General features: G+C 47.3%; 2 protein-coding genes and 1 non-coding gene across 4 annotated transcripts in view; 2 read left to right on the forward strand and 1 right to left on the reverse strand.

The window, feature by feature from the left end:
* NRDE2 (NRDE-2, necessary for RNA interference, domain containing) overlaps positions 1-13,244 on the forward strand; it is a 46,904-nt gene extending 33,660 nt beyond the window's left edge. The window contains exons 9-15 of one of the 2 annotated variants that reach the window (XR_011073660.1): positions 1,198-1,373; positions 3,660-4,046; positions 4,827-5,755; positions 7,225-7,363; positions 10,558-10,629; positions 11,146-11,349; positions 13,076-13,244. Coding sequence is in view for 1 of the 2 variants with exons in the window: in XM_068541603.1 (XP_068397704.1) it covers positions 1,198-1,373; positions 3,660-4,046; positions 4,827-5,755; positions 7,225-7,363; positions 10,558-10,629; positions 11,146-11,271 (1,829 nt within the window). In the remaining variant the exon portion in view is untranslated. Of the gene's footprint in view, positions 1-1,197; positions 1,374-3,659; positions 4,047-4,826; positions 5,756-7,224; positions 7,364-10,557; positions 10,630-11,145; positions 12,471-13,075 lie in introns of those variants that run through there. The other variant, XM_068541603.1, reaches the window with a different exon arrangement.
* Positions 13,238-25,182, reverse strand: PSMC1 (proteasome 26S subunit, ATPase 1). The gene is made up of 11 exons (XM_068541623.1): positions 25,126-25,182; positions 21,905-21,958; positions 21,213-21,309; positions 20,650-20,774; positions 19,856-20,041; positions 19,539-19,667; positions 18,350-18,446; positions 15,970-16,159; positions 15,339-15,490; positions 14,609-14,763; positions 13,238-13,600 (listed from the first exon to the last, which is right to left on the reverse strand). Exons 1-11 carry the CDS (start codon positions 25,126-25,128, stop codon positions 13,466-13,468), a joined length of 1,323 nt encoding a protein of 440 aa, XP_068397724.1. The 5' UTR covers positions 25,129-25,182; the 3' UTR covers positions 13,238-13,465.
* Positions 19,324-19,396, forward strand: TRNAW-CCA (transfer RNA tryptophan (anticodon CCA)). Its single transcript has one exon. It is a non-coding gene; the product is annotated as a tRNA-Trp (tRNA).
* Positions 25,183-26,611: the final 1,429 nt, after the last annotated feature.

Below are 26,611 nucleotides of genomic sequence, written 5' to 3' on the forward strand. Positions count from 1 at the left end.
GGTAGTTCTATGTTTAATGTTTTGAGGATCCATCCTACTGTTTTCCGCATCAGCTGCACCATTTTACATCCCCACCACCAATGCACGAGGGTTCCGGTTTCTTCACATCCTCACTAACAGTTGTTTTCTGTGTAACTTTTTAAGATTGGCTTTTTCTCACTTAGCAGAATTCCCTGAGATCCGTCCATACTGTTGCATGTGTCCGCAGTTTCTTCATGTTTATTGCTTAGTGGTGCCCATGTCATAGATGTGCCACAGTTTGTTTCTCTATTCACCCTCCATAGGACATTTGGATTGTTGCCAGTTTTTGGCTATTATGAATAAAACTGCTGTGGGCATTGATGTATAGGTTTTTGTGTGAACATAGGTTTTCATTTTTCTGGAATCAGCACCAGGAATACAATTTCTGGGTCTTACGGTAAGTCCGTTTTAGTTTTATAAGAAACCACCAAACTGTTTTCTGGGTGGCTGCACCATTTTACATACTCTGTTTGTTTATTTTTAAATATTGAACTTTACAGAAGACTCAGACTTTTTTCCTTTCCTATTCTGCGTGTTCAGAGTTAGGAAACAAAGTGAAATAAAGTATAGGATATCTTGACTTGCTTCTTTTTTTAAAAAAAGTGAACATGTGTCATAGTCATAGGGCCACTGGCTAAAATTTCTGATGGCTTAAGAAAATCTAAAGCAATGCTCTCATTAAATGTCATTTAGCATTCTAGGAGTGTGTTGTACAGTACAGTAGCCACTAGTGACACGTGGCTATTTTAATTAAAGTCAGTTAAAACGAAATAAAATTTAAAATTCAGTTATTCTACCAGCTACATTTCAAGTGCCCAGTAAGTCACCTGTAGCTGGTAGCTGTCATATTACTCAGCACAGAATTGGAACACTTTCGGCATCACAGAAAGTTCTGCTGGGCAGTGCTGTTCTAAATATGTGTCATTCCCATTTTAATTGCTGTGATAGCATTAACAATCATCTGATTTCATCGGCTAACCTGCCGTTGTTTTCTGGGAACCCGAGTGATCATGGGAGAGTCTGTAAATGCCACTGAGTGTCCCAGAAGGCTGGGCCTGGGTCTTACCTTGGCCTTCCAGGCGCCCACCCCTGTAGCTGGCACAAGCAGGTAGATTTAAGTGTTGGTGGTGGCTTTATTTGCTGGTCAGGTGTGCTAGAAGTTTGATTCTTGCCTAGATGATGACGATGATGAACCGGAAGACGACGACCAGGAAATTAAAGATAAGACTCTGCCCAGGTGGCAGATCTGGCTTGCTGCTGAGCGGTCCCGAGACCACAGACACTGGCGGCCGTGGCGCCCCGAGAAGACCAAGAAGCAGGCGGAGGAAGACTGTGAGGACCCAGAGAGACAGGCGAGCGCCACACGCCCCTGCGCGGTCTTTGCTCTCCCCCCGTTCCCGCTGGGTTCTGGTTCCCCGGAAGGAGTCTGCTGGGCTCTCTGGGCACCTGCCTGGCCTGGGAGATTCCAGCCTGCTCCTGCTCCTGCCTGCGGAAGCCGGGGGGAGTTCCACGCGCCGCTCGTGATGGGGGGGCGTCGAGGCACTCGCCCTGACGGTTCTTGTCCCCGAGGAGGGGGCTCGGCTCTGGTGGTCGCCCCTCTGGAGATGGTCTTCCAGGTTATTCAGTTAATTTTTCACACGGAAGCCTGAGGGCTCAGGGTTTAAACGCGTGGAGTCACTGTCAAAGATTCTTTAACTGTGTCCACTTTCCCCACCCTACTCTTGGATCCTTAAAGATGGGTGGGTGGCTGTGACTCCGGAAGACAAGAGGGATGGGAGTGTAGAGGCCGTGTTGGGACGGTGGGTGTCCAGCTCGTCTCGCTGGGGAGGAAGTAGCACCTATTGGGCACCTGTGCTCGCCAGGCACTCAGGTCACGTCCCTCACGGCTGTTGCGTGGCTTGGCGCCTGCTACTGTGTGCCCAGTGGCCAGCAGCTTTGGAAGTTTTACATTAAACGAAAGGAAGAGATTCTATTTTGATACCTGGAATTGAGCCACTTTGACAAGATACCAACTACAGTCGACCCTTAAACAACGAGGGGGTTGGGGCACCGACTCCCCTGAGCAATTGAAAATCCGAGTATGGCTTTGCAGTCAGCCCTCCGCATCCGTGGTTCCACAGCTGCGGATTCAACCAGCCACGGGTCACGGGGTCCTGTGGGACGTGTTTAGTGAAAAAATCCGTGTGTAAGTGGACCCGCCCAGTTCAAACCCGTGCTGTTCAAGGGTCTACTGTGTGCTGCTTGGCACGCGACAGGTCACAAGTACAGTCTGAGAGGTTTTACGGCAGCAAGGCTCCTGAGCTTTGACCTGCTTGCTCCCTACACGTCACGTGCCGTGAGAGTGGAGACTTTTCCTGTTTCCATCACTGCTGCGTCACCAGCACCTGGACGAAGCTTGCCCAGTGGTGAGCGCTCAGTTAATAGTCCTGGATGCTGAGAGTATTTGATGCCAGAGCTTCGGCTCCAGGCAGAGGGATCAGCACGAGTGAAGGAACCAGAGGGCCTGGGACATTCGAGGAGCGGCGAACGGGGTGGCCAGACTGCGGAGACAGAATTGGGAGGAGGGAAAGAGGGGCCCTCTGGGCGGGAGGGAAGGGCCAGCTTCCAGGGGAATGGCAGCTCACGCCGTGACCGTGACCGTGGTGAGGCGAGCCTGCACGCGAGGTCCCCGCCCCGCTGAGCTGAAGTTTTCAGGCGGAGTGGGTGGGCTCTGTCTTTGGTGTTTGATGGCCTTACAGAGTTCATGGTCACCCTTCAGAAGTTAGTTCTCAAGGCTCAGCATTTTGGCGGTTTCCCGGAAGCTCATTTCTGGAGCAAACGACTGCCGCGAGCAATTTCTTAGATTTTTTTCTCTAGTCAAAGCCTGGAGGAGAAAAAGCTCTCTGATTAGTTGATGGTTTTGATGAGCTGAGTCCCAGGCAGTCCACTTTTATTGTGCTCGTGTTTTGATTTCCTCTTTGCTGAGGGCCACAGAGACCAGTCAGATAAGCAGGACCTGAGACACAGGGTAGCCCCCGTGGCCTTACATTTTAAAGTTATTACGTGAAGTCAGCTACAAACAGTTACAGTTAGTATTAGCCTCTTATAATTGCTTTCAGCATGGTCCGTTGCTCCTGCAGTTTCCTTTTTACTGTGCTGCTGTTTGTGTATTTTTGAGCATATTTTTCATTTCCTGAAGCAATTTTGTACAAAGAAACCACAAAGTAGTAAAGTTCTTCTATCTTAAAATAAAAATTTTTCACAATTGTAACTTATCAAAGTAACTACAAAAGCAATTTTGTGTGTTCTCAGAAGTGAATGTAAAAAAAAAAGAAGTGAACGTGATTTTAGATTTCCTGTGAATCCGTTAGGAGACTTTGAAAGTTTCCGCTTCGGTGGCCCCTCCTGTGGAGGATCCCCAGGAAGTGTGAGACGCTGCCGGCGCTGCAGGGCCCTGGCACTCACCCTCCCGCCCTCAGCTTGCCTTGGGACGCCTCTAGCTTTTTTGCGTCTTGCAGACAACCTAGCTCCTGTCTGTTTAAAAGTTAATTTGGATAATGTTGACTCGTAAGTATATCCCTATAAAAAGAATTGTGGAAAAAATTGTGAAGGCTTTTTTGTTTGTTGCATTCGGTCACTTGATTTTGTCTTCGTTGCAGGTGTTGTTTGATGATATCGGACAGTCTCTGATCCGACTTTCCAGCCCGGATCTTCAGTTTCAGCTGGTTGCAGCCTTTCTGCAGTTCTTGGGTGTGCCTTCCGGCTTCAGCCCTCCGGCCTCCTGCCTCTATCTGGCCATGGATGAGAACAGCATCTTTGACAATGCACTCTACGATGAAAAGCCCTTGACTTTTCTCAACCTTTCATCTTCCGGCGTCAGCTGTGTCGGACGCACGGACCAGCTGGGTTGCCGGCACTGGACCAGGGGTCACAGTCGAGAGGGGGAGGAGTTCATCCGCAGCATCTTCCACCTCGTGATGCCTTTGTTTTCAGGCAAGGAGAGGTCTCAGCTCTGCTTCTCCTGGTTACAGTACGAGATTGCAAAGGTAACTCCGGCCTCCTCCTCACCTGTGTGAGGACCTCATTTCCCGTCGCTGTTTGTCAGTGGGATGGCCAGGCTCTTGGTGTTCTTCAGGGCTCTGGGCCACAGCACCTCCTCCTTCGGGGTCCCAAAGGCACCGGGTGTGTGGCTGCCCCTTCTGAGGGGCCACAGGGAAGAGGAGGAAGGTGGGAGTGAGTCCAGCACGTCAGTGACGGGAGCTCTTTGTTGTGTTGACTCTTTATTACCAGATGTCTGTGATTATGTGAGCAGTTAGTCGTAAGGACCAAGCTTAGGCTTAAGCCCGGTTAGAGGATTTAGGGGCTTATTAAAATAGATAAAATAAGCCACTTACTTATGCTGCTCTTCATTATCTGCTAGAAGTTCGTCTAGGGTTGACTCCTCTGCCCTCTGCTGGCCACCGGTTAGTATTGAATTATAATACCCAAAGTTCTGATGCTTTAACTGCAGATTGCACACACCAGGCTGTATTATTAAAATAGTGTCTGGTAAAATTTGGTGGTCGTCTATCTTTGGAGAAGAACATTTGGAGTATATAAGCCTTCTTTGTAGGGATTTCAGATGGAAACCTAGATGTGTTCATTTTGGGGCTCCTGTGGCCCTGGTGGAATCCTGATTTGTTTCTCAGAGAGCCTAAGTGTTTAGGAGACACGTGATAACGGAAGGCAGTGAAGACGCCTTGTGTGGCTTTCTGCAGTTGACAGTACAAAGGGATGTCTTTAATATCACAGAGCACTTGGAGTCATTCTTTTCTTTTTACCTTTAGGTCGTTTGGTGTCTGCACACTAAAAACAAGAAGAGGTTAAAATCACAAGGAAAGAACTGCAAAAAACTAGCCAAGAATCTCCTTAAGGAGCCAGACAACCGCAACAATTTTTGCCTCTGGAAGCAGTACGCGCATCTGGAGTGGTTGCTCGGCAACACAGAGGATGCCAGAAAAGTTTTCGATACAGCACTCGGCATAGCAGGGAGCAGAGAACTGAAGGACCGTGAGCTGTGTGAGCTCGGTCTCCTCTACGCCGAGCTGGAGGTGGAGCTGTTGCCGGACGTGAGGGGGGCCGCCCCAGCCCGAGCCATTCACGTATTGACCGGACTGACCGAGAATGGGGCCTACGGGCCCTACACCGGGCAAGTCTCGGCCGTTCACATTTTGAAAGCTCGGAAGGCTTATGAACACGCGCTGCAGGACTGTTTGGGGGAGAGCTGTGTCTCCGATCCAGCTCCCGCCGATTCCTTTAGCCGCCTGATTAGCCTGGTTAAATGCTTTATGCTCTTCCAGTATTTGACCCTAGGGATCGACGCTGCTGTGCGGATATATGAGCAGGTACTTGCAAAACACCAGGTCTCTGTTTCCGCAGAGGGCCCTGGTCTGGAGGGCAGTGCCAACCCGCAGAGCCTGAGCAGCGTCCTCGAGGCCGTCACCCTGACACACACGAGCCTGCTCAGGTTCCACGTGAAAGTCGCCGTCTACCCGCTGGCTCCTCTGCGAGACGCTCTCTCGGAGGCTTTAAAGTTGTATCCGGGCAGCCAGGTTCTTTGGAGGTCATATGTACAGATTCAGAATAAGTCCCACAGTGCCAGTAAGACCAGAAGATTCTTCGATGCGATCACCAGGTCTGCCAAACCCTTGGAGCCGTGGTTGTTTGCAATTGAAGCTGAGAAAATGAGGAAAAGACTAGTGGAAACTGTGCAGAGGTAACTACAGAGCATCTTGTCCCTGTGTCCAGGAACCTTTACGCAATGCTTGCCGTGTTCCCACCACCCACTTGGCCTCCAGAACGCAGAAATGAATGCGGCCCGGGCCTGGAACGCCTGCCGGGGGGTTCCTCCGTGTTGTAGAAAAACACGGTGAAAAAGGAATAAGAGACTTGCAAGTAGCAACAGCTTTCGTCAGAGGCTCCTGTGGCTGTCTCCCTAGGCCGTGCTTTTTGGGATCCCTGAGCATTGCTTATGGTGCATGAGTGGTGACCGCCAGGTCTTCAGGTGTCTGAGAAGGTGTAGTAAAAGCATGAGGGTAAGAGCACAGGCTCTGGTGTTGGAATCTGGAGTCAAATCCCAGCTCTTCCGCTTAGCAGCTGTGTGATCTTGGACAAGTCAGTTCATGTCTCCAGTAGGTTCCCCCTTCTGTAAAATGGGAATAAAGAACCTACCTCAGAGGGTTGCTGGGAAGGGTGAGTACCGAGCACAAAGAGAGTGCAGACTAATTACTAGCCTCTGTTATTATTACTGACGATAACAGTGTCATGTTTTAAATGTTTTTTTTTTTGGATACAGTATTTTATATCTGCAGGTCAAACGACAGGCTTGGGAACATATTGGCTTAGGCATCATTGTTCCTTCCAGAAGCTTTGTTGTTGCTTCACTCTGACCTTAGAAATCGAGTGTTCAGAATTGCCTCTAAATAGTATTTCTTTCTCTTTTTTTTTTATAAATTATTTTTCACTTTTATTTCCTTCCTTCCTCCCTCCCTCCCTCTCTCCCTTCCTGCGTTGGGTCTTCGTTGCTGCACACGGGCTTTCTCTAGTTTCATTGCGGTGTGCGGGCTTCTCACTGTGGTGGCTTCTCTTGTTGCGGAGCACAGGCTCTAGGTACGCGGGCTCAGTAGTTGTGGCTCGTGGGCTCTAGAGCGCAGGCTCAGTAGTTGTGGTGCAAGGGCTTAGTGGCTCCACGGCATGTGGGATCTTCCCGGACCAGGGATCGAACCTGTGTCCCCTGCATGGGCAGGCGGATTCTTAACCCCTGAGCCACCAGGGGGGTCCAGAATAGTATTTCAGTTTACTTGTTTTTTACTTCTTCCATCAGGATTTTATTCACTCTACTTTCAACTGAAAGGTCTTTCCTTCCCATATGGTAAAATTTGCACTCTGCTGATGAAAGGGTAGGTTTTCCTTAGAAAACAGAGAAGCAGGGAGTTTGTGTGCCTTCTAGGCAGACCCAGTGTGGCGGAGACACCACAGCACCCTGGACACTGGCTTCCTCTGGCCCTGGAGGAGCCACATCATACTATATCCTGCACCCCCGTGTCCCCAGACCTGGGCGCAGCACTGCCTCCGATGTGCTCAGATCCAGTTGTCGCTGACGTCTGCTGTCACTGACGTAGCTCTTCCCACTGCAACGTAGGTGTGGGAAGTTGTCTTGGAGTTACATGAGCTTTTGTCTTGCAGGGTAGACGGTAGAGAGGTCCACGCCACCATTCCCGAGACTGGCCTGACGCATCGGATCAGAGCCCTGTTTGAAAATGCGATGCGGAGTGACTACGGCAGCCAGTGCCCCTTACTGTGGAGGATGTATTTGAATTTTTTGGTAAGAAAAGATGCGGAGTTTTTGTGTTTACGCAGAGCTCTGCTTCCTCCTTCGTAAGTGAGCGGTGCGGGTGTCCAGCAGCCCGCACCCTTCTCAGCCTTGGCTCATCCTGTGGGCGTCCTGATGGGATGACGTCAGGTCTCTCAGGACGTGGGAGGGATCACAAGTTGCCTTTTCTGCTGGGGCCTTTGGTAGAATGATAGCGAGGAGTGATGCCTGGGCTGTTCGGTGCAGCAGAATGTCATGTGGCTTTCTCCTAGTTGACTTCGCTGAGTCAGCAACTTGGAAATGGTCTAAGAGCTTTCATTTGAAAGAGACCTAAATTTGTTGCCATTCTGCTTCTAAGAATTTCCCGGTCCTGATTCTGTTTTGTTACTAAAAGATAAGATTCAATCTGGAATGTGGTTTTTAAAATAGACCTTTGCAAAGCAACTTTGTTTTTACTTAAAAGTACCACAGTGATTGAATACGGTGAGACGCCATTTAGTTTTGTTAATGTGTTGTGCAGGCTGAAAGGTGGTCCCTGGGCTTCATTCATGGAGTCTTGCATTGTCTTTGCCTTTGCTTAAAGGCTTGGCATTGGGCTGGGCCTCCTTTACTATAATGCATCTACTGCCAAGTTGCGTGCTTTTTTAGAAAGTCTTCTAGGCCACTTGAGTGTTGTTTAGCTCGAGGCTATTAAATCATATCAAAGTGACCTCCACTGAATATTGTACCTTTCAGAAGCCAGGAGTGACCTTCCTTATAAATAAATACGTATCTCTCTGATTGTTTCCATAGGATAATTTCTCAGAAGTTGATCAAAGTATTTGAACATTTCCCATTGACATTTGACAGAGTCGGGTGTAAAGAGATACAGAGAGAGTAAGTTAGGGGTTAGGAGAGGTTTGGGCCTCCCCCATCCTCTTAGAGTCCAGAATTCATCGGGGAGCACTTCCCCTGATCTCCGAAAGGCCTGAGTAGCAGGGAAGGACGCATCTCAGGACAGCACACCCAGGACAAACAGGCACAATTCTGTGGGCAGAAGTCGGCATCAAGATGAATTACCACCAAAGTTTCTGTGTTTTTAATGTTTATTCTTCAGACTCAAAAGCTCAGATTTTACGTCTTGACTCCCTTGTGTGAAATGGAAACCTTCAGAAGTCCAGACACGCCAGCGTGGTGTCCGTGGGCACGCGCGGCCTGGACGCGGGCCCTGCCCGTTACCAGAGGAGGCCACTGGGGCGGCAGCAGGAGGGCTGGGTTCCCACTGAGCTCCACCCCTGTCGTCAGGCCCCTCACTGAAGGAGCACGCCAGATGCTCCCTAATGGTTCCAGCGCTAATACTCTGTGTCTAAGCCAATGAAAGACTTTAAATTTAAAAAGAGGGAGAGCTTGCACACTTCCAGTTTAACTTCTCCAGTCTTTTTTAGGTAGAGACAAATAGGGTGAAGTGCAAACGTGTAGTACTTTTACTGAGGATCTGCCATGAGCCAAGTCTGGGTGGACTGTAGACAGAAAAATTCTTGTTGACTTAGAAAAAAAGACTGGGACCATTAAGGAATGTCTGTCTTTTTGGAAAGATTAGCATCAGACCAAGAATTAATTAGAGCAGTGATTTCCCCTAGCAGTTTCTGAGGCATCTGGGTGAGCTCCTAACACTTTGATAAACTCAGTGAAAAAATCAAATTAGGGCCAAAATGAGAGGTGTAGGCTCTGAGTGCCAGGAGAGGGCAGGACGCCGTGGGGCCACTGTGGAAGGATGTGGCTCTGGCTCCCTGGAGGAGAAACGGTCACTACCACGCTTTTACCTGGCGTTTAACCCTTTCATACCTGATGCAGCAGAGGCGTTTTCCAGTGGCCAACTGATGAAGGAAATAGCAGAGGGCAGTTCTCATTTGAGGCTAGCCAACTTACGTACCTGGATTTGCTGGATTCCAGGGTTAACTGTGAGTCTCACAAATACAGTGGTTGAGAAAGTACAGGAATACAGTTTTTCTTCTTTCCAGAACAAACAAAGCCTTAAGTGTAGTTACTATTTTAGCAGAGGACATTGAAGAATTTTGGTGTGTGAAGGAAGGACAGCTCGCACTGGCTTCTTGGGTATAAATTCAGAGGTCCAGCCTCAGAATGGCCGAGGCTCATACCAGGGAGGGAGGCAGGAGCCCCCCGGGCCACGCGGCTGACTCTGTGGGTGGCACTGGGAGGGGGTGAGGAAGCCCTGCACCTTGCCTGCCTGAAGGTTATCACAGATGCTGGTTACAGGCCAGAGTTACAGTCTTCCTGACCGGGGGAGTTAGCCTGAAAGATCTGAGAAGGAGGCGAGGCTGTCCTTGGTAGATAGAGGTCCTGAGCTGTGGATGGGGGTCTCTTGATGCCACCCCCGCATTTCTGAGAGGTCGGCCAACAGCCCTCACCGGACCTGTCTGGACACCATGCCCTGGCTGCCTGGCGGGCAGAGCCAGCACCCGCTAGAAAGCTCTGCTGTGGGAACAGGAAGTCGGGCGGAGGTGGGCGGGCAGGAAGCCCAGGAACAGACTTCAGCTCCGTGAGCTCGGCTTGTGCCCGTTCACAGCTGCGGACGCCCGCCTGGGGAGCCTGCCCGTGGGTTGTGACTCCCTGGAGGAGGGACAGGTCCCTCCCTGGGACTTGGGAGAGGCCCGGGGATACGGAGGGCAGGACACACGCTGCTCCGGCTTCCACAGCAGGTGTGGAAAAAGCGCCTGTGTGTGAGTTGATACAAGATATAAGGATTTTATATCTTAGTGTAAAAATGTGCTTAGATTGAAAACGTGCTGAGTATCTTCATGCTCTGACTGAAATTTCTGACCCGAAATTTGCTTTTGATAAGGTTACTGATTCAGTAATCCTGGTCACCTCATTTCTCTAAGATAGTTTTCAGAAAATGGCAAGTATGAAAGCAAATATCTTCTCTGTGTGAAGTTATCACCCTCACCTCACACACAAGGCCTCGTTCTAGGCACTCTTAGTAATAGGTGTGATGGCCCACAGTGATGGAGGAGATGAAAACAAGTCAGAAGTGTTAAAGGTCAACTCCAGGCCCACTGAGACACAGCAGTCGCCCCTGAGGGCATCCCGTGGTACGTGGACCCATACCACCCAACAGCCACTGTGGCAGTGCCCCCGGGTGGACCAGTACCAGGATGGCCTTGGATTCTCTTTCATCGTTTTTGTATTTTTCCCCCTCGCCTCAGGTTTCCTTAGGAAACAAAGAAAGAAGCAAAGGTGTGTTCTACAAAGCACTTCAGAATTGTCCTTGGGCAAAGGTAAGTTCTAAAGGCCATGGTCTCTTCAGATTCCCAAGGACCTCCCTGCCAAGCCTCATCCAGTCAGTGTCACGGGGACAGGGCACTTCCCAGGCCTTTCCATAGTCAAAGTATCCCCTTTGGAGACTGAGGGGCATTTGTTTCCTTTCCCTGCATTGGAGCTGGCGTTTCATGGGAGCGTTGCTGTAGGCAGCTGGTTCCCAACATTTGCCCGAAGCTCAGCCCAGGTGCTGAGAGCGTTGGGATCCACGTGCCAGCTCTGCCCCGTACAGCCCAAGTCAGGAGACGTTCAGAGACCAGGCTGACGGTGACCGCAGTGTCTGCCAACAGCTGCTGGCCCCACTTTGGAAGAGAGGGTCTCCCTTTGAGTTTACTCACGTTCCCTCTGCTTTTGAGTTCCGTCCTTCCTGAAGCGCGTCAAGGTGTTGCCGGGTTAGGACGGCAAGGGGAGCGTGGGCTGTGGCGGGGCAGCTGGAGGGAGCGCCGGCTGACGAGGGTGTTGCTCTCCGGCCCCAGGTGCTGTACCTGGATGCCGTGGAGTACTTCCCCGATGAGATGCAGGAGATCCTGGACCTGATGACGGAGAAGGAGCTCCGGGTGCGCCTGCCGCTGGAGGAGCTGGAGCTTCTGCTTGAGGACTAGAGACCAGGAGGGGAGTGGGGCGTGCCTCCGAGGCCTCGGCGCCTGCCCCGTGGGAGCCAGGAGACACCAGAAGAGACGGTGACACATGCGTGCGAGCGTGTTAAGACCTCTGCCTTTGGAGTTTGTTTCTTGGTAGTTTGTGTCTGGGTTATTGGTCTCTCACCTCTTGCACATTTTTTGCGTGTGCAAATGACACAAAAGCCATTGTTTTGCATATTATATATGTATGTGTATATATGTGCATAGACAGGAATCATGCTAAGTGATAACTGAACCTGTCATGGTTGGTGTGTGAGTTCTCGTTTGGTCCACTCTTCCCCTGCCCAGCCAGCGCCAGCCCTGCTGGGGTGAATGTACCTTCTCGGTTGGCATCCTTGGTGGTCCTGCCAGGTCTCCTGGGTCTTGCAGTCAAAAAAAAAATGTCTGGTTACTCGATACTAGGACTTCCTCCCCTGGGCTGGTTAGCAGAGATTTTGCCCTTATCATCTTCAGACCAGAGCAGTGGGGAGTCGTTTAAAACTTGGTATTCTCACCGGTATCAAATGTGTTGAGTTCGCATTACTCCCTGAACCCTATTCAGTGACGTCCTCGACTATGGCCTGAGCAGCCAGCGTCGCTTGGGAGCAATGTAGACCCTCAGGCCCCTCCCCAGCCCTGCTGTCGGAACCTGGGCTCTAATAGGACGCCCCGTTAGGGGACTTTGTGTGTACATTACCGCGTAGAAAGCACCGCCTGAACAAATAAGGACCCCGCTGCAGGGGAGCTCACCAGCAGCCACTGTCGTGGAGAATGGAGCGAGCGCCTTCCTACCGAACCCAGCACTGCCTGTGACACGGGCCGAAGGTGGCTTTCAGCGGTGTTGGCCACGCTCTCATTCTGACTGCCAGGAACTGAGTTAGCTACATTTGGCTGAGAGGAAATTGCTTTATCTTCTCTGAGGTCCTGCTTTTTAAAAAGAAGTGGACAGCTTCTCTCTGGCTTTTTTCTTTTTTGTTTAAATCATGCTCTCTAGAATTGCTGAAAGCCTATTATTTCCTTGGCACCTCATCCTGAAAAGCCAGTGCTGTGGAATAGAATTTTGGCCAGAAATCGATGGACACTGGTTGGGAAAAAGCAGCAGAGGGCAGCACAGCTACAGCAGCGGTCCCCAACCTTTTTGGCACCAGGGGCCAGGGACCGGTTTTGTGGAAGACAGTTTTCCCACAGAAGGTGGGGTGGGGGGCAGGGAGATGGGGGATGGCTTAGGCTGCAGTGCGAGCAATGGGGAGCGGCAGATGAAGCTTCGTTCACCTGCCACTCACCTCCTGCTGTTCGGCCCGGTGGTTCCTAACAGGTGGAGGCCTGGGGACCCCTGAGCTAGAGCACTTTCTAAAGAGCGTCTCGGAGCACCCAAGGAAGTTGGCCAACGAAGTGGAGGCTTTCCTTGATCTGCCCCACTTACAGGCTTTGAGACAGATGGAATGGAACTGTTCTGAAACGAGAGAAGAGCAGGAAATAGACAAAGAAAGGGAAGGGGAAGCTTGACACATTTCTGAACACTCTTGGGAGGGACCAGGTTCTGAACCCGAGAACAAGGGAGGGCAGGGCTGGTATGGGACTCTTCGGCCCTGCCCTTTTGAGGCCTCTCGTAGGAGCCTCGGTCTCTTAGCAACAGCGACACCTCCTTCCTGCCTCCAGAGCGCTGAGAGCCCGCATGCTCCACAGACCTTCCAAAAGGGAAGCCACGGCCGTAGGGACTCAGCCCTTGTTGCTTAAACAACAAAGATAGCCGGCTATTTACTTATGATCGTTGCTTTCCCATCAGCTGCTGTTGAACAACTGCCACCAGCTCTGGGGGTGTGACGGGGCAGCAGGTATTGAAGTCTGCAGTCCTTTTGGTCAGCCAGCTTCCCTGACAAACACCCGGATCGACCGACTTGCTGCTGCTGAGCGGCCGGTGTGGAGGGCCCAGAAACAGGATTCAGTGTTGTTTGAGAAAGAAAGAGCACGCTTTATTGGGAAGAGAGCACTTGCACGCGACCCACATACGAAGAGGGCTGGACGGGCCTCCTACACATCGTGCTCAGAAGGTACTCGGGGTGCTGTGCTAGGGAAGATCAACCGGAACGTGGACTCCTGGGCAACTTCCCCAACCTCACACCTCTGAGGGGGTCGACACACTGCCAACCTTTTCCTGGAAGGCAACTGTGGTCCACTAGAGATAGAGCCCCTCAGGGGTGCCTTCTTGTTTTTTATAAAGAACATTTTCTTTAGACTTTTTGAAGTCTTCATTTGTTACTTTCATCCTACGTTCTCTCAAGGCCATCAGACCAGCTTCCGTACAGATTGCCTGTAAGAAGAAACAGTGTGTTCAGAAAGTGAAATACGTTTTATTCTAACGATTCAGAGAGTGCTATTTTGAAATCTGGTGTAGGCACCCAACCTAAACACGAAGTTCTCAAACCATTTGGGAATGATTAGATTTTTAAAATGTTTTAAACATTCTAATTATTTTCTCAAAGGACCTGAGGTGGCTTAAACTGGGAATATTTCACTAAGGAAGAGGACTGGCTGAGGTTCTAACCCGCCGTGTGGCCTGGCAGGTCAGTAAGTTCTCACAACCTTGCTTTCATTAAAGGGAGTGATCTTCCTAAGAAATAGACAAAAATATTCTAGAAATTTAGAGCCCAAATAGAGTGTACATCCATTTCATTTACCTATAGTCAGAAGAGAACTTGTATTTTCTGGTTAAATATTTACAAGTTTCAGTACAGTATTTATTCTAATATATTTATTTTCTCAATAATTACTTGCCAAAAGTAAAACAAGAACCCAAGCGACATGATATGATACAAACACAATCCTGTCTTTGAAGATTCTATCTGGTTATGGCCTTTAGGATATTTATTTCAGATGGTTCAGAAAAGAGTGTGCTCTGCATACAGAGAGAAGAAACAGGTAAAAGGGTAACATTTGGTAAATGGGGGTGATGAGCATGTGGGCGTTTTTGTTGCAACTTTTCTGAAGGCTTGGAATTTTTCTAAATAAGAAGTTGGTACAGAATTTTAAGGTAATTTAAATTTTAAAAAGAGAGATTTACTCCCCAACTGAGACACTAACCTAGTTCTACAGATGCCAGGGATACGCAGTTCAGTGCAGGCACCAGCGTGAAACAGCCTGTGTGTGCCGCCCCTACCTAACCGTAGCATCAACCCAGGTCCTCCCCCAGAAAGCAGGCTGTGGCCGTATTCAGTGCTGCCAGACCTTGCTTTAAAACTCTGGTCATCTGGGAAGAAGCGTCCAAACTCATACACACATACGATAAAATAAAGAGGTACAATCCAGCCCAGGTCCCCACCTTGATGTCGGCACCAGAGAGGTCATCTTTAGCCATGATCAAGTCATCCAGGGTTACGTCGTCGGCTAGTGTCATCCTGCTCGTGTGGATCTGAAAGATGCGCTTCTTCGTCTTTTCATCGGGCAAGGGGAACTCGATCTTCCTGTCGATGCGGCCTGTGGGTATAAAAGGTTTTCAGTCACACCCCTGGGCGCCCCGGGAGAGGCCTTAGTCTCCTCACACGAGTGGTCTCAGTCACATAGTGTCCTATGGAAGGAGGTCCAGATCTTAAAAAGTGAACACTCATGTCTGTAGTTTGTAAATATCAACGTTTGAATTCATCGCATTTACAAAATCCTCTCTGCTCTGGTACTTTGAGAAACAAACGAAAGGAGCGATTCCTAAATGGCACAGTTAGTGGAAAAGGACAGATCAATCATGTTAAAAACATTACAAAAGACAGTAAAATTAGCTACCGCTTCTTTTGGTACTACCTGAATGTAAAAAATGGACCTGAGCTATCATGAATTATTTCTTTAAAAAAAAAAAGGCATCTCGAGGCTGAAAGAGCCAAGCTACACAGACTACATCACGATTATCTCAAGGGAACGCAGTTTTGGTGAATTATTCTAAGTTTCAAGGCAGTATTTGCCATACACGTATCATTTATATTCTCCCCAAAGTGCTCCTAAGAAATACAAATCCACATAAGGACGTTCATTCTCCACAATGAGACCAAAGCAAACGTGACCTGGTCTGATAAGTGCTGGGTCCAAAGTCTCTATCCGGTTTGTGGCCATGATGACTTTCACGTCTCCCCTTGAATCAAACCCATCCAGCTGGTTCAACAGTTCCAACATTGTTCGCTGAATTTCTCTCTCACCACCGGAATTTGAGTCATACCTTTGGAAAAGAAGTGAGGGAGAAGTGAAGACCCAACTGATCTCCTGTAAAAGGGGATTACAAAACACAGGTCTGTCTCAGCCTATATGTCACACCCTCCCAAAGCCCAAGATAAACAACACATTATTTTCTTCGTAGCGGTTTTCATGCCTGAAATTATGGGATTTATTCAGTCTCCACGATTGAGCTCCTCAAGGGCAGAGACTCATCCTCATGGCTGTGTCTCCAGAGTCAGGATGGTGCCGTGCTCAGAGCAGGTGCTCAAGGCATGGCTACTGACTGACAAATCGACTGCCGGGTAGTTGTCACCTGGCACGTGGGAGAGCAGAGCCTAAAGCATCCGTGGAAGCAACCCAGTAGGGACTGTGGCAAACCAACATGCAGGCCATGTAGGGAGTGCCCAACGATCGGTCATTCTCAGAGAAGAGCCATATGGTTTTTACCTCTAGATAACACAAAAGAGGTAAGAGAAAGTCTACCTTTTCGTCCCAATAGCATCAATTTCATCAATAAACACGATGGACGGTGCATGTTCTTCAGCAACTCGAAACAGTTCCCGAACAAGTTTGGGCCCATCACCTAGGTACTTCTGAATAAGTTCAGAGCCAACCACTCTCAAGAAAGTGGCCGAGGTTTGGTTTGCTACTGCTTTGGCTAGTAAGGTTTTACCTATTTTAGATTGAAAGAGAAGAAGGGGGGAAAAAAATCTCAAGTGCTGTTTTAACTTTAAAACCCTTATTATCACCTTAAAAAGACATCAAGAATGGGTGGATCCCTCTATGAAAAGCATTCTGTTCTCCAAAGCAGACAAGAGGAAATTCAAAAAAACCTAAAAAACATATTTTGATTATTTTTAACCATCTTCCTAAATTCATCATGATAATGTCAGAAAATACTTTTTACTGCAAGTTATTCAAAGTTGCATATAATATTAACCTGACCTATGCAACCAGGGTTAGAGAACCAAACTCAACTCCTACAAAACTATCAGTGATGAAATACAGGCCTGGGAGCCCTAGGTTTGAGTGAAGGACACATAGTGTCCCTGAGCAGGGCCTGCAGTGCCCTGGGGCTACCTGAAGACGTTGCCGTGGGCTTGCCCCAGGGCTCAGTCAGCTGAGCCAAGACCAGATCCTGATGAAGCCCACAGCTGAGAGCTGCTCAAAGCTCAAGAGACTTTTCTCTTTGTGGTGTGCCCTTATGGGATGTTCCCCACTGATCTCAGGGAAGACCTGACATTTCCAACCCTGCTCTGTTCCCTGATATTCCTCCTAGATCAAGAACAAGAGTAAGCAAAGAGTACCAACTTGAGAACTTTGGAGCTCAAGACCATGGCCCCTTTGATGGTGAGGGCTGGGCAGTCACCTCAGGACACAGAGGCAGTTAGAGGCAGAGCTGGCAGAGGACCACCCTTAGGCCTGTAAGGGGAAGGGGAGGAGGCCGGCAGGCGAGTGAGTGAGTGACACAAAAGATTTCGTGCAAGTGGGAAGGACGACGGGGAGTTACGCTTCGCGACAAGACGGGGCAATGGTGTTCCCTCAGTCGGGCAGTCAGAGTGGCAGAGGCTTCAAAGGCTTAATAGAAGGCCGGACTGCTCCCTGAGGGCATCATTTAAGGATGGCTGACAGAAGACCAAAAGGACCTTCTAAGTGGATGGGATCTTACCGTCCAGAAGCAGCCAAGTTCAGCTGCTGGGATGTTCAGTGGCCAGAGGGATCCCTGAACCAGTCTCCTCTTCCTCCCGACAGGGCTGACACCCGGTACTTCACTCTAGCCCTTGTCAGCACCTGTGCCCCAAAGAAGGCTCACGGCTGTGGGTCAGAAGGCCTGTGTTCCAGCTCCAGCCCTGGTACCAGTTCAATTCCCAGAGCTAATGGGGCCTTGGGCTAGTCGCTGGCCTCTCTGAAACTCACTTCCCTGGGCTGTAAAATGACAGGCTGCAGTAGCTCCCTGCCTCAGGGTACAGCTGGCTCCCTGTCCCTCCAGCGTGGGCAATCCTCAGTACAGACCCTCTTGGCAACATGGCTTCAGTTCACGCAATCAAATAACCTCTCTTCCTTTGGAATTTACATAGCAATGACTATACAACTTACTCAGGTCAACTTACTGCATAATGAACCAGATACGTATATGCATTTTTATCTTTATCCATTTATTCATCCAATGTTAGACTCATTCAGTACCCATGGACCAGGAGGGGGAACCTAATCTGAACAGCACAGGATAGCTTTTAAAACAGTGGTCGTCCACCAGGGTGCTGATGCTTGGCCACACTCCAGATGAACAGATCAGAATCTTCAGGGATGGGAGCAGGCATCAGTATTTTTTAAAGCTCCCAAGGTGATTCCAATGTACAGCCAAAGTTGAGCACCCTGTTTATTTTTATTTTTTCTTACAAAATATTTTCAACAGACATTACTCTTTAAAATATTTAAAAGCATGATGTTTTACAGCATATAAATCTAGCACATTTGAGTATACAGCAGGTGTGCTGGGGAACTGGAAATGCATTCACATTGAGCAGGCATTTTTTGGGGGGGTGCCTACTGGTGTTTACCTTCTGTTGTAATCCCTACTATTGTTTTTAACACATTAACTCTGTTAAGTCTACAGTTACAAGCCTAAGATAGTTCAGTTTCTTAGTACATCTATTATACAGAAATATATACTTTCGTGCAATAGGTATGTTTCCAGAGGAGCTGCTTGTTGAGAAATGTCCATCATGCTGCTTAGAGCACATTTTCAAACTAAGGAACTGTGGCATCCTCACTCAACAGCTAAGTCATTATAACCAGCTAATGCTGCTGCTCAAGAGATGAGCTCAGTGCCTGGAAAGTGACCAACACAGAGCACACATACCTGTGCCAGGTGGACCATACAGAATGACCCCCTTAGGGGGCTTTATACCCATCTCTTCATAATATTCAGGATGAGTGAGTGGAAGCTCCACAGATTCCTAAAGAAAACAGACACTTGGTAAAAATAAAAGGCTTTCGTACTGAAATTTATCAGATTCATTCACTGACATCATGGGTACATCTCACTTTCAACAAAAATAAGCTAAAATTTCAATTATTCTTGTTAGAGACAATGTTTGACTTCCACCAGCAGCAAGGACATATTGAAGAGAACCTCTGTCCTGAGCTCCCAGCACCCTTCCCCTCTTCCTAATAGCACCCAATTTCCCTTTCATTTCCCAGTAAAAGTCAACCTTGAGTAACACTTAAGCGCTTCCTGAGCAAAAGAAACTTAAAGCTAAAATTCACCCTTTTCAATGAAACTGCAGGCAGGAGCTGGCAAGATTTTCTGTTGTGACCACCTAGGGATATGATGGCTATTTCCCAGCTGTCTGAGAGTCACCAGTGGAGATCTGTGATCACTCTGAATGACCTCCATGCAGATGAAAGAACCTGCAGAGGGCTAGCCCACCACGCGCCCCTGACCCCAGGACCATGGCAGGAGCTGGGGGTAACGTTCTAGACCCCAGCACTGTGCAAGTGTATGCCACTCATCCTACCCCCAGACATCACTGGAGGTTTCTGGATAGCCACAGCTGAAGTCAATACGATTGGAAACATGTTCACACAGATAATTATTAAACATTACATGTAAAAAGTATTAAGCTACTGCTGCTGCAAGAACTATCATACAATTTATACTTACTTCTATTACCTAACTCAGTATTAACAACACAAAACACCACCACTAGCAAGGTCTGAGTCAGTTACTGGTCTGATCAATAAAGAAAAAATAAAACATGCAAAACAACTCCAAGCACCCTAAATGAGATAGCAGTAAGAAACTAAAGGTCTAAAAACCCGGAGCTCAGGACTTCCCTGGTGGTCCAGTGGTTAAGACTCCAAGCTCCCAATGCAGGGGGCCCAGGTTCAATCCCTGGTCAGGGAACTAGATCCCACATGCATGCCACAACTGAAGAGCCTGCATGCCACAACTAAGACCTGGAGCAGCCAAGTAAATAAGTAAATAAATAAATATTTTAAAGTAAGTAAATAAATACTAAAAACCCAGAGCTGGTTCCTCAACATACCTTAATTTCCTGGATTTGGTTGTCTAACCCCCCAATATCAGCATATGTCTCCTGGGGGGCCTTTTCCACCTTCATCACTGTGACCAAGGGATCCGTGTCATCCATCAGCACCCCTATCACAGCATGCACCTAACAGGGAACATTAAGCTTTAACACAGGAATGTGAGGTTCACACAATCCACTTACAATGAAATGGCAATCACAGAATTTTCTCTGCCCCTTGGAGTGCTCTGGTGATCTACTTCCACGGGACCGGCGGACGGATCTGCAAGGAAGAAGAAAGCACTCCAGCGGGCTTTCTTAGGCTATCAACTTACCTTGTGGTTGAGCAGGACCGAGCAGCCCGGTTCCAGCAGATCCTTGTCTACAAATGAAAGAATGCTGACGTAGTGTTCTGAGCCCACAGACGTAGACACGATGGCATGATTGTCATCAATGATCTCTTCCAAGGTTCCTACCGACATTGGGGTCCCCCTCAGATCATCCACCTTTGATCTTTCCTCCTACATAAGAGTAGGCCAAGAAGGAAAAGCAGATTAGACCTAAAAAGTAGACGATGCTGACAGTTCACTAGATTCACAAAGCAGTTGGTACTTTTCAAAGGCAGCTAAGGATTTCCCCGGTAGCGCAGTGGTTAAGAATCCGCCTACCAATGCGGGGAACACGGGTTCGAGCCCTGGTCTGGGAAGATCCCACATGCTGTGGAGCAACTAAGCCCGTGCGCCACAACTACCGAGCCTGCACTCTAGAGCCCGAGAGCCACAACTACTGAGCTCACGTGCCACAACTGCTGATGCCCGTGCGCCTGGAGCCCGAGCTCCGCAACAAGAAAAGCCACCGCCATGAGAAGCCTGCCCACCGCAACAAAGAGTAGCCCCTGCTCGCCGCAACTAGAGAAAGCCCACGCGCAGCAACGAAGACCCAATGAGGAAGACCCAACGCAGCCACCAATCAATTAATAAATTTAAAATAAAACAAAATTTTTTTAACAGGCAGCTAAATAATGATTCATTAAAGCCAGAAAATGAATATCATTTATTCATTAACAGTTTTAAGTTCTAAGTAGAACTCAATTTGTAAAAAAGCAAGTTATAGTAATTTCTCAATTTACCTCTTGCTTTTCTTCTAAAGGCTTCATTTGTTCCTGATTTCTAATGAATTCTTCCTCCATGAGAAGATAGTCTTTAATTCTCTCTAACTTCAGTAATTTTAACCGGCACTGAGTGTGAGGTGTCACTGTAATTAAAAAAGAAAGTTTTATTATACTTGGAGCTTGAAGTTTGCAATTAATTCGGTTCATCCTTAAGAACAAAAAGAAGTTAACACTTAAAATAAACTTATTTTAGTTGGACAGACACTGAAAAATTCAAAGTTTGGTGACCCTAAGTAAGCAGGTGCCTAAATGCAAAGGGGAGAGGGATTTTATGTATTGGGTTGGCCAAAAAGTTCATTCGGGTTTTTCTGTAACATCTTACAGAAAAATAAGATATCCTTATTTGGATATCCTGTGTATACTGTTAAAACCAAAATATAGCTTTTATTCCAACCTAGAGAATGCCCCACAAAGTCACAGACCTAGAGCTTCAACCACGCCCTATTTCCTGTCTCCACATTCAGACCTCTAAGCTACACACACAGAGACAGTCCCCCTAGGAATCAGAACCATGTCATTACCCAGGGGCAGTTTGCTGGCAGCATCTGGTCCCTTTGTTTTCTTCTTCTTTTTCCCCACTCTAGTTGGTACAGGAGGTTCATATTTCTTTTTCTTGTCCTTGAGTTTTCAGAATAGCAAGGAAAAAAAATCACAGAAATCATATTAAAACACTTACTTATGCGGGACCATCATCTATTTTAAGGTAATATAATTTTCCTCATCTTTTAGGATGTTATTAAAAACTGTCCTAAAAAAACCCCAAAATCTGTTTTTACATTCCTGCAATGTTAATAAGTGAATGTAACTGATCTTTCTTTATTACAATGCACATTGATAGATCATTCAATAAGGAACAGAGGTCAGAATTCAGAATTATATGCCAGAAGTCTGAGGTGAAATGATTTGACACAATTCTTCACACCTAAGGATATTAAACACTAAAATCACAGGCAATTTATTTTAACACTTCTATAACGTTATTAATTTTACACCTTTAAAAATCATTAATTCATAAATACCTACGTGATGGTCAATAATCTTTTGTAAAACACAAAAAGGGTATTGTATCTGTAGGCTAGGCTGGTTAAATGAATAGAGATCATTTATTTTGCATTTTAAAATTCATGAATCCCCAAAGAACTTCTCAGCGGAGATCTGACATTTTCCTCAATTTACTCACATGACAGACATATCTGGCTTCTTATTTATTTACCTTGTCATCCTTCTTTCCACCTCCAGGACCATGACCACCACTCTGACTCTGACCCTGAAAAAAAGAAAAAAAATTAAGACAGAGGTATAAATTCAGAATATGATCACTTCAAAAAACCCTTCTTATTCTCCTGCAATTCTAAGACACCAACACTTCCCCTCATTTTAACATTTCTGAACTCAAGATATACCTTGCTGTCAACATGTACATTTAATGTGACAGAATTTCTTTTTCCTGAAAAGCTGTTAGTAGATCAATGGTGCACCTTGCCACAGACTGCATCTTAAATCAAGGACAACTCTATTAAGAAACAGATATAACTAATGTGTCATTATGAGACTAAGATCTTAAGACCACCCTTTCTTGAGGGGAAGGTATAGAGCTTGACACTCTCTAATATAAAACTACCTGGCTGAGGCCACCAAGAGTATATTTCATGAAATTGGGCCATGAAAGCTAAATCATTTAACCTACTCAACAATCACTCCTTACTAGGATCACACCAAGATCCAGGAGACTTTCCTTTCAATGGCAGCTTAAATATCTCCCATCCCTAAAGACTGGGGCGATCGGGCGGGTCCTTCTTCCCAATCTAAAAAGTTGAATCACCTTAAGCTATCAAGAACTTAGTGTATTAATAAGTTCAGTGGGATTTCTGACTTTAAAACAGACCCTTCAGTTACAGGACAATGTTTCACACAGAGCAGTGTCTCAGAAATGACGGCATTTGAAATAAGCAATAGTGAATTTACTTGATTAGAGGGGCCCTCTGTCCCCTGAAATCACTTCCTCTAAATTAATACAGCACCAGCTTCATTATCAGGACAAAACAACCCTCTCATCGTTACCTGAAAGAGTTAAAGTCGAATCTATTTCCCAACATGCAGGATTCTTAAAACTTTGCACTTTATTCTGAAGAAGGTAATTAAGGGCTCTGAGAAATTTTGGGAAATAGAATTAGTTTTACTGCAATAAGCAGTCCAAATTGCAGGCCTTTCACAGTCAATTACACCCCTGAGGAAGTGTGCTGTTGGCTGGGGCAGTTGATGTCTGAGGTGGGTTTACGATGCGCCTAAGTCTGCACTAGACGTTCTCCTTCACTAGCGCGTTAATCCCGGACAATCCTTCAAGGTAGGGTTCATTACTACTACTTTCTAGATGAGGAACTGCAACAAGCCTAAGAACATGGGCTAAGGAAATAAATGTATCCAGGTTTGACTTCCGACTTCATTCCTAATAGGCTGTGTGACCTCAGGTAAGTCAAGTCACCTCTCTGAGCCTTGGTGTCCTTAACTGGAAAGTGGGGATGGTATTAGCTCCTATTTGTTGCTGAAAATGAAGTAATGCACGTAAAACACTTCAAATTTGCATGACTCATAGTACCTACTCAGTACAATATCATCGGCAAATAAGAAATGTCAGGGTCAGGACTTTGTCAGTCTGGTTATAAAGTCTGGGCTCTGAAACACATCCACTCTGCTTCAGTTCTTCACTCTCTCTTCTGTCCACACCCTGTCTCTGTTTTTGTCCAGGCCATCGTATCTTATTGGGGCTCTAGTCTCCCAACTGAGATTTCCAGGTCTAGTTTCTTCCCTCACCAATCCAATTATTACCGCCTACAACAAAGAGCCTATCCTTTAAATCTCCTCAAAAACCTTCAACTGCTCCCAAACTCTTCAGCTTGGCATAACTGGCCCTTGCCAAACTGGCTGCAACTAATTTTCCCAGGTTCATCTACCTTTCCCATTATCCCGCAAGTCTGGCCCCACTGGAGGACGTTTTCCTGAGTCAGTCCCGAACTTCTTCATGTCTGGGGCGTTTACATGATGTTTCTCAGTCTCAAATAATAACAAGTATACGCGTTACACTATATGCCAAGCAGTGCGCTAAACATTCTCAGGGTATCATCTCCTTTATTCTTACAGACGCTATGAGGTGGGCACCATCATTATTACCCCTAGTTTACAGATAAGGAAATGAAGGCTGAGAGAGGTTAAGTGACTTGCCTGTTGTCACAAAGCTGTCAGAGAGGAAGCCAGGAATCACACTCAGGTCCACGGGACACCAATACCTGTGTTCCTCTACTGCCTGGATAACCAGTACCTCATAGCAAAGACCGACAGGGCTTGTGTTCTAGCACAGCCGCTTACCCTGTCTCAGTTTCCTCCTTGGTAAGCTGAGGATAATAATAATTACCTCAAGGGACTGTTGAGAAGAATAATGACCAAATGCTGGAAAAGTACCTGCCACGTGTTTATCATACCTAGAATACTGCTACCCCAAAGTCCTTCTAAGACCTGTACGACTGTGGTCGGGGCTTCCTGCTGTTCACGATACAGGCCAAACACATTCCCATCTCAGGCCCTTTGCACTTGCTGTTCCTTCTGCCTGGACCAGTTTCCCTCACGTATCTGCATAGGCTACTCTCTCATTTTATTTAGATCTCTGCTCAAATCTCACCTCCTCATCGGGGCTCGCTGACATCCTCTGTAAAATAGCCACCCCTCCCCATCCTATCCCCTTCTACAGAACAGCCCTAAGCGACGGCCACCCGCCCCGACGTCATATCACATAGTCCTTCCTCTATTTTTTGTCTGCCTTCTTGAGAATGTAAGCTCCAAGAGGCAGAGACTGGGTCAGTCATGCTCATCCCCTGTATCCCCAGCGCCTAGAGCAGAGCCTGGGCCCTCCCTCCGCCAAAGTGCAGCATCAATCCGCGAACTAATGAATACATGCTAGCTGCTTTTATTATTACTAACGCACCACGGGACCCTTCCCTCCAAGGTCCACCTGTTAGAAAAGCATCTTAAGGCCTCCGTCAAATGCCTCCAACTCCGGGCGGTCTCCCACGACTCGCTCTCCTCAGCTGGCGCGAATCCCTCCCTCCGCTCAAGCCGCACATCCCTCCACTTGCGCGGCTCCGAAAGCACTCGTCCCAGTTACTCGAGGAGGCTCCCGCCGAAACACCCCGCGCCGGTTGGCAGAGCCCTGGCCGGCGCAGGAGTGAGGCCGGGCCACCTGACCTGCTCCGCCGCCCCCGTGGCCCGCCTGGGGGACCCTCCGTGCCGAGCCCCGGCCCCGGCGCCCCGGGATAAGGCCCGCCCCGGGAGACCGGGCCGGCGGGTGGACCGAGTGCCTCCGGCAGCCGCCTGGTTCTCGCGCCTCGGGTCGCCTCGACCCCGTCGCACCGCCACTACCAGCCGAAACCCTTAGTCACTCACCATCTTGCTTCGGCCGCTCGAGCCGCCGCTGCCGGAAGTGCACCGCGTCGGCGGCCCGTCAGAGGCGGAAGTTGACGAGGGACGCCACGGGGGCCGATAGGAACCAAATCCCGCACGCACCAACCTGCGCTTTCAGGGCTTGTGCGAGCGGGTGGGCAATGATGCGCTAACTTACAAGCGAGATTTGAGCCTTATAAATATTTCACTTGAAAAAAAATTTAAATCGCAGTTATTAGGTTATTGTCAACAACTTAAGACTAGCTTGATAGCTTGATATCTAACACCATCCATTTGAAAGTTATGTACACAGGTTCTTCTTTAGCATTGAAAAATGTTCTCCCCATGATATAGCCGAAAAGGGATTAATATCCAAAATATATAAAGAACTCATACAACTCAACGATAAAAAAAATAAACAACCGATTAAACTGCAATGAAGTATCACCTCACACCTGTCAGAATGGCTATTATCAGAAAGACAATAAACACCAAGTGTTAGTGAGGATGGGGAGAAAAGGGAACCCTCATGCACTGTTGGTGGGAATGTAAATTGGTGCAGCCACCAGGGAAGACAGTATGGAGGGTCCTCAAAAAATTAAGACCAGAACTACCACGTGATCCAGCTATCCTACCTCTCGGTATTTATCCAAAGAATACGAAAACACTAATCCAAGAAGATACCCCCATGTTCATTGCAGCATTACTTACAAAAGCCAAGATATGGAAACAATCTAAGTGCTCATCAACAGGTGAATGGATGAAGAAGATGTCATTGGTATACATGTGTATCTATATAATGGAATTCTACTCAGCCATAAAAAGAGATAAAATCATGCCGTTTGTGACAACATGGACAGACCTTGAGGGTATTATGCTAAGTAAAATAAGTCAGACGGAGAGAGACAAATACCTTATGATTTCACTCGTATGTGGAATATAAAAAGCTAATAAACAAAACAAAAGAAAGGAACAAACCAAACAAAACCAAACATATAAATACAGAGTAGTGGTTATGAGAGGGGGAGGGGCGGGGGGGAAGGGTGAAATGGATGGAGGGGATCAACTGTACGGTGACAGATGGAAAATAAATTTTTGGTGGTGAGTATGTTGTAGGGTTAAACAGTTTTTTTCTCCTTGAATTTGCATTTCCATCCCACATACTCTTATCCTAATGTCATGCATTTCTGTGCTTGAAAATATTTTATTGATCAATCTCCCAAACATCTCTGTAAACATTTTATACAAATTAGAATTTTACAATGTATTTTATTTTCTGTCTTTAAGGTGCCATGTGTTAAAAATGTTTTCTAGATTGAGTTATTACAAACTATAACTAGTACACACTTGATCAAAAGTATATATTATATTATAGTTTGTGATAAATTAATTTTTAGGAATTAAAAAGCAAAGGAAAGAATTTAGTAATTAAAATGTCACCCAATTCTTTAAATCCTTCTGTGTCGTATACCCCAAATCACATAGTGAT

Source organism: Eschrichtius robustus, chromosome 1 (assembly GCF_028021215.1).
Source record: "Eschrichtius robustus isolate mEscRob2 chromosome 1, mEscRob2.pri, whole genome shotgun sequence".
In the NCBI taxonomy this organism is placed as follows: domain Eukaryota; kingdom Metazoa; phylum Chordata; class Mammalia; order Artiodactyla; family Eschrichtiidae; genus Eschrichtius; species Eschrichtius robustus.

What these genes read in the sequence shown, in the direction of transcription:
- PSMC1 (XM_068541623.1), bottom strand. An exon ending in GTGGAAAGAAGGATGACAAG is followed by an intron (nt 21,310 to 21,904) that starts GTAAATAAATAA and finishes TGAAAACTCAAG; the next exon opens with GACAAGAAAAAGAAATATGA. An exon ending in TCTCTGGTGCCGACATCAAG is followed by an intron (nt 13,601 to 14,608) that starts GTGGGGACCTGG and finishes TTCTTCTTACAG; the next exon opens with GCAATCTGTACGGAAGCTGG.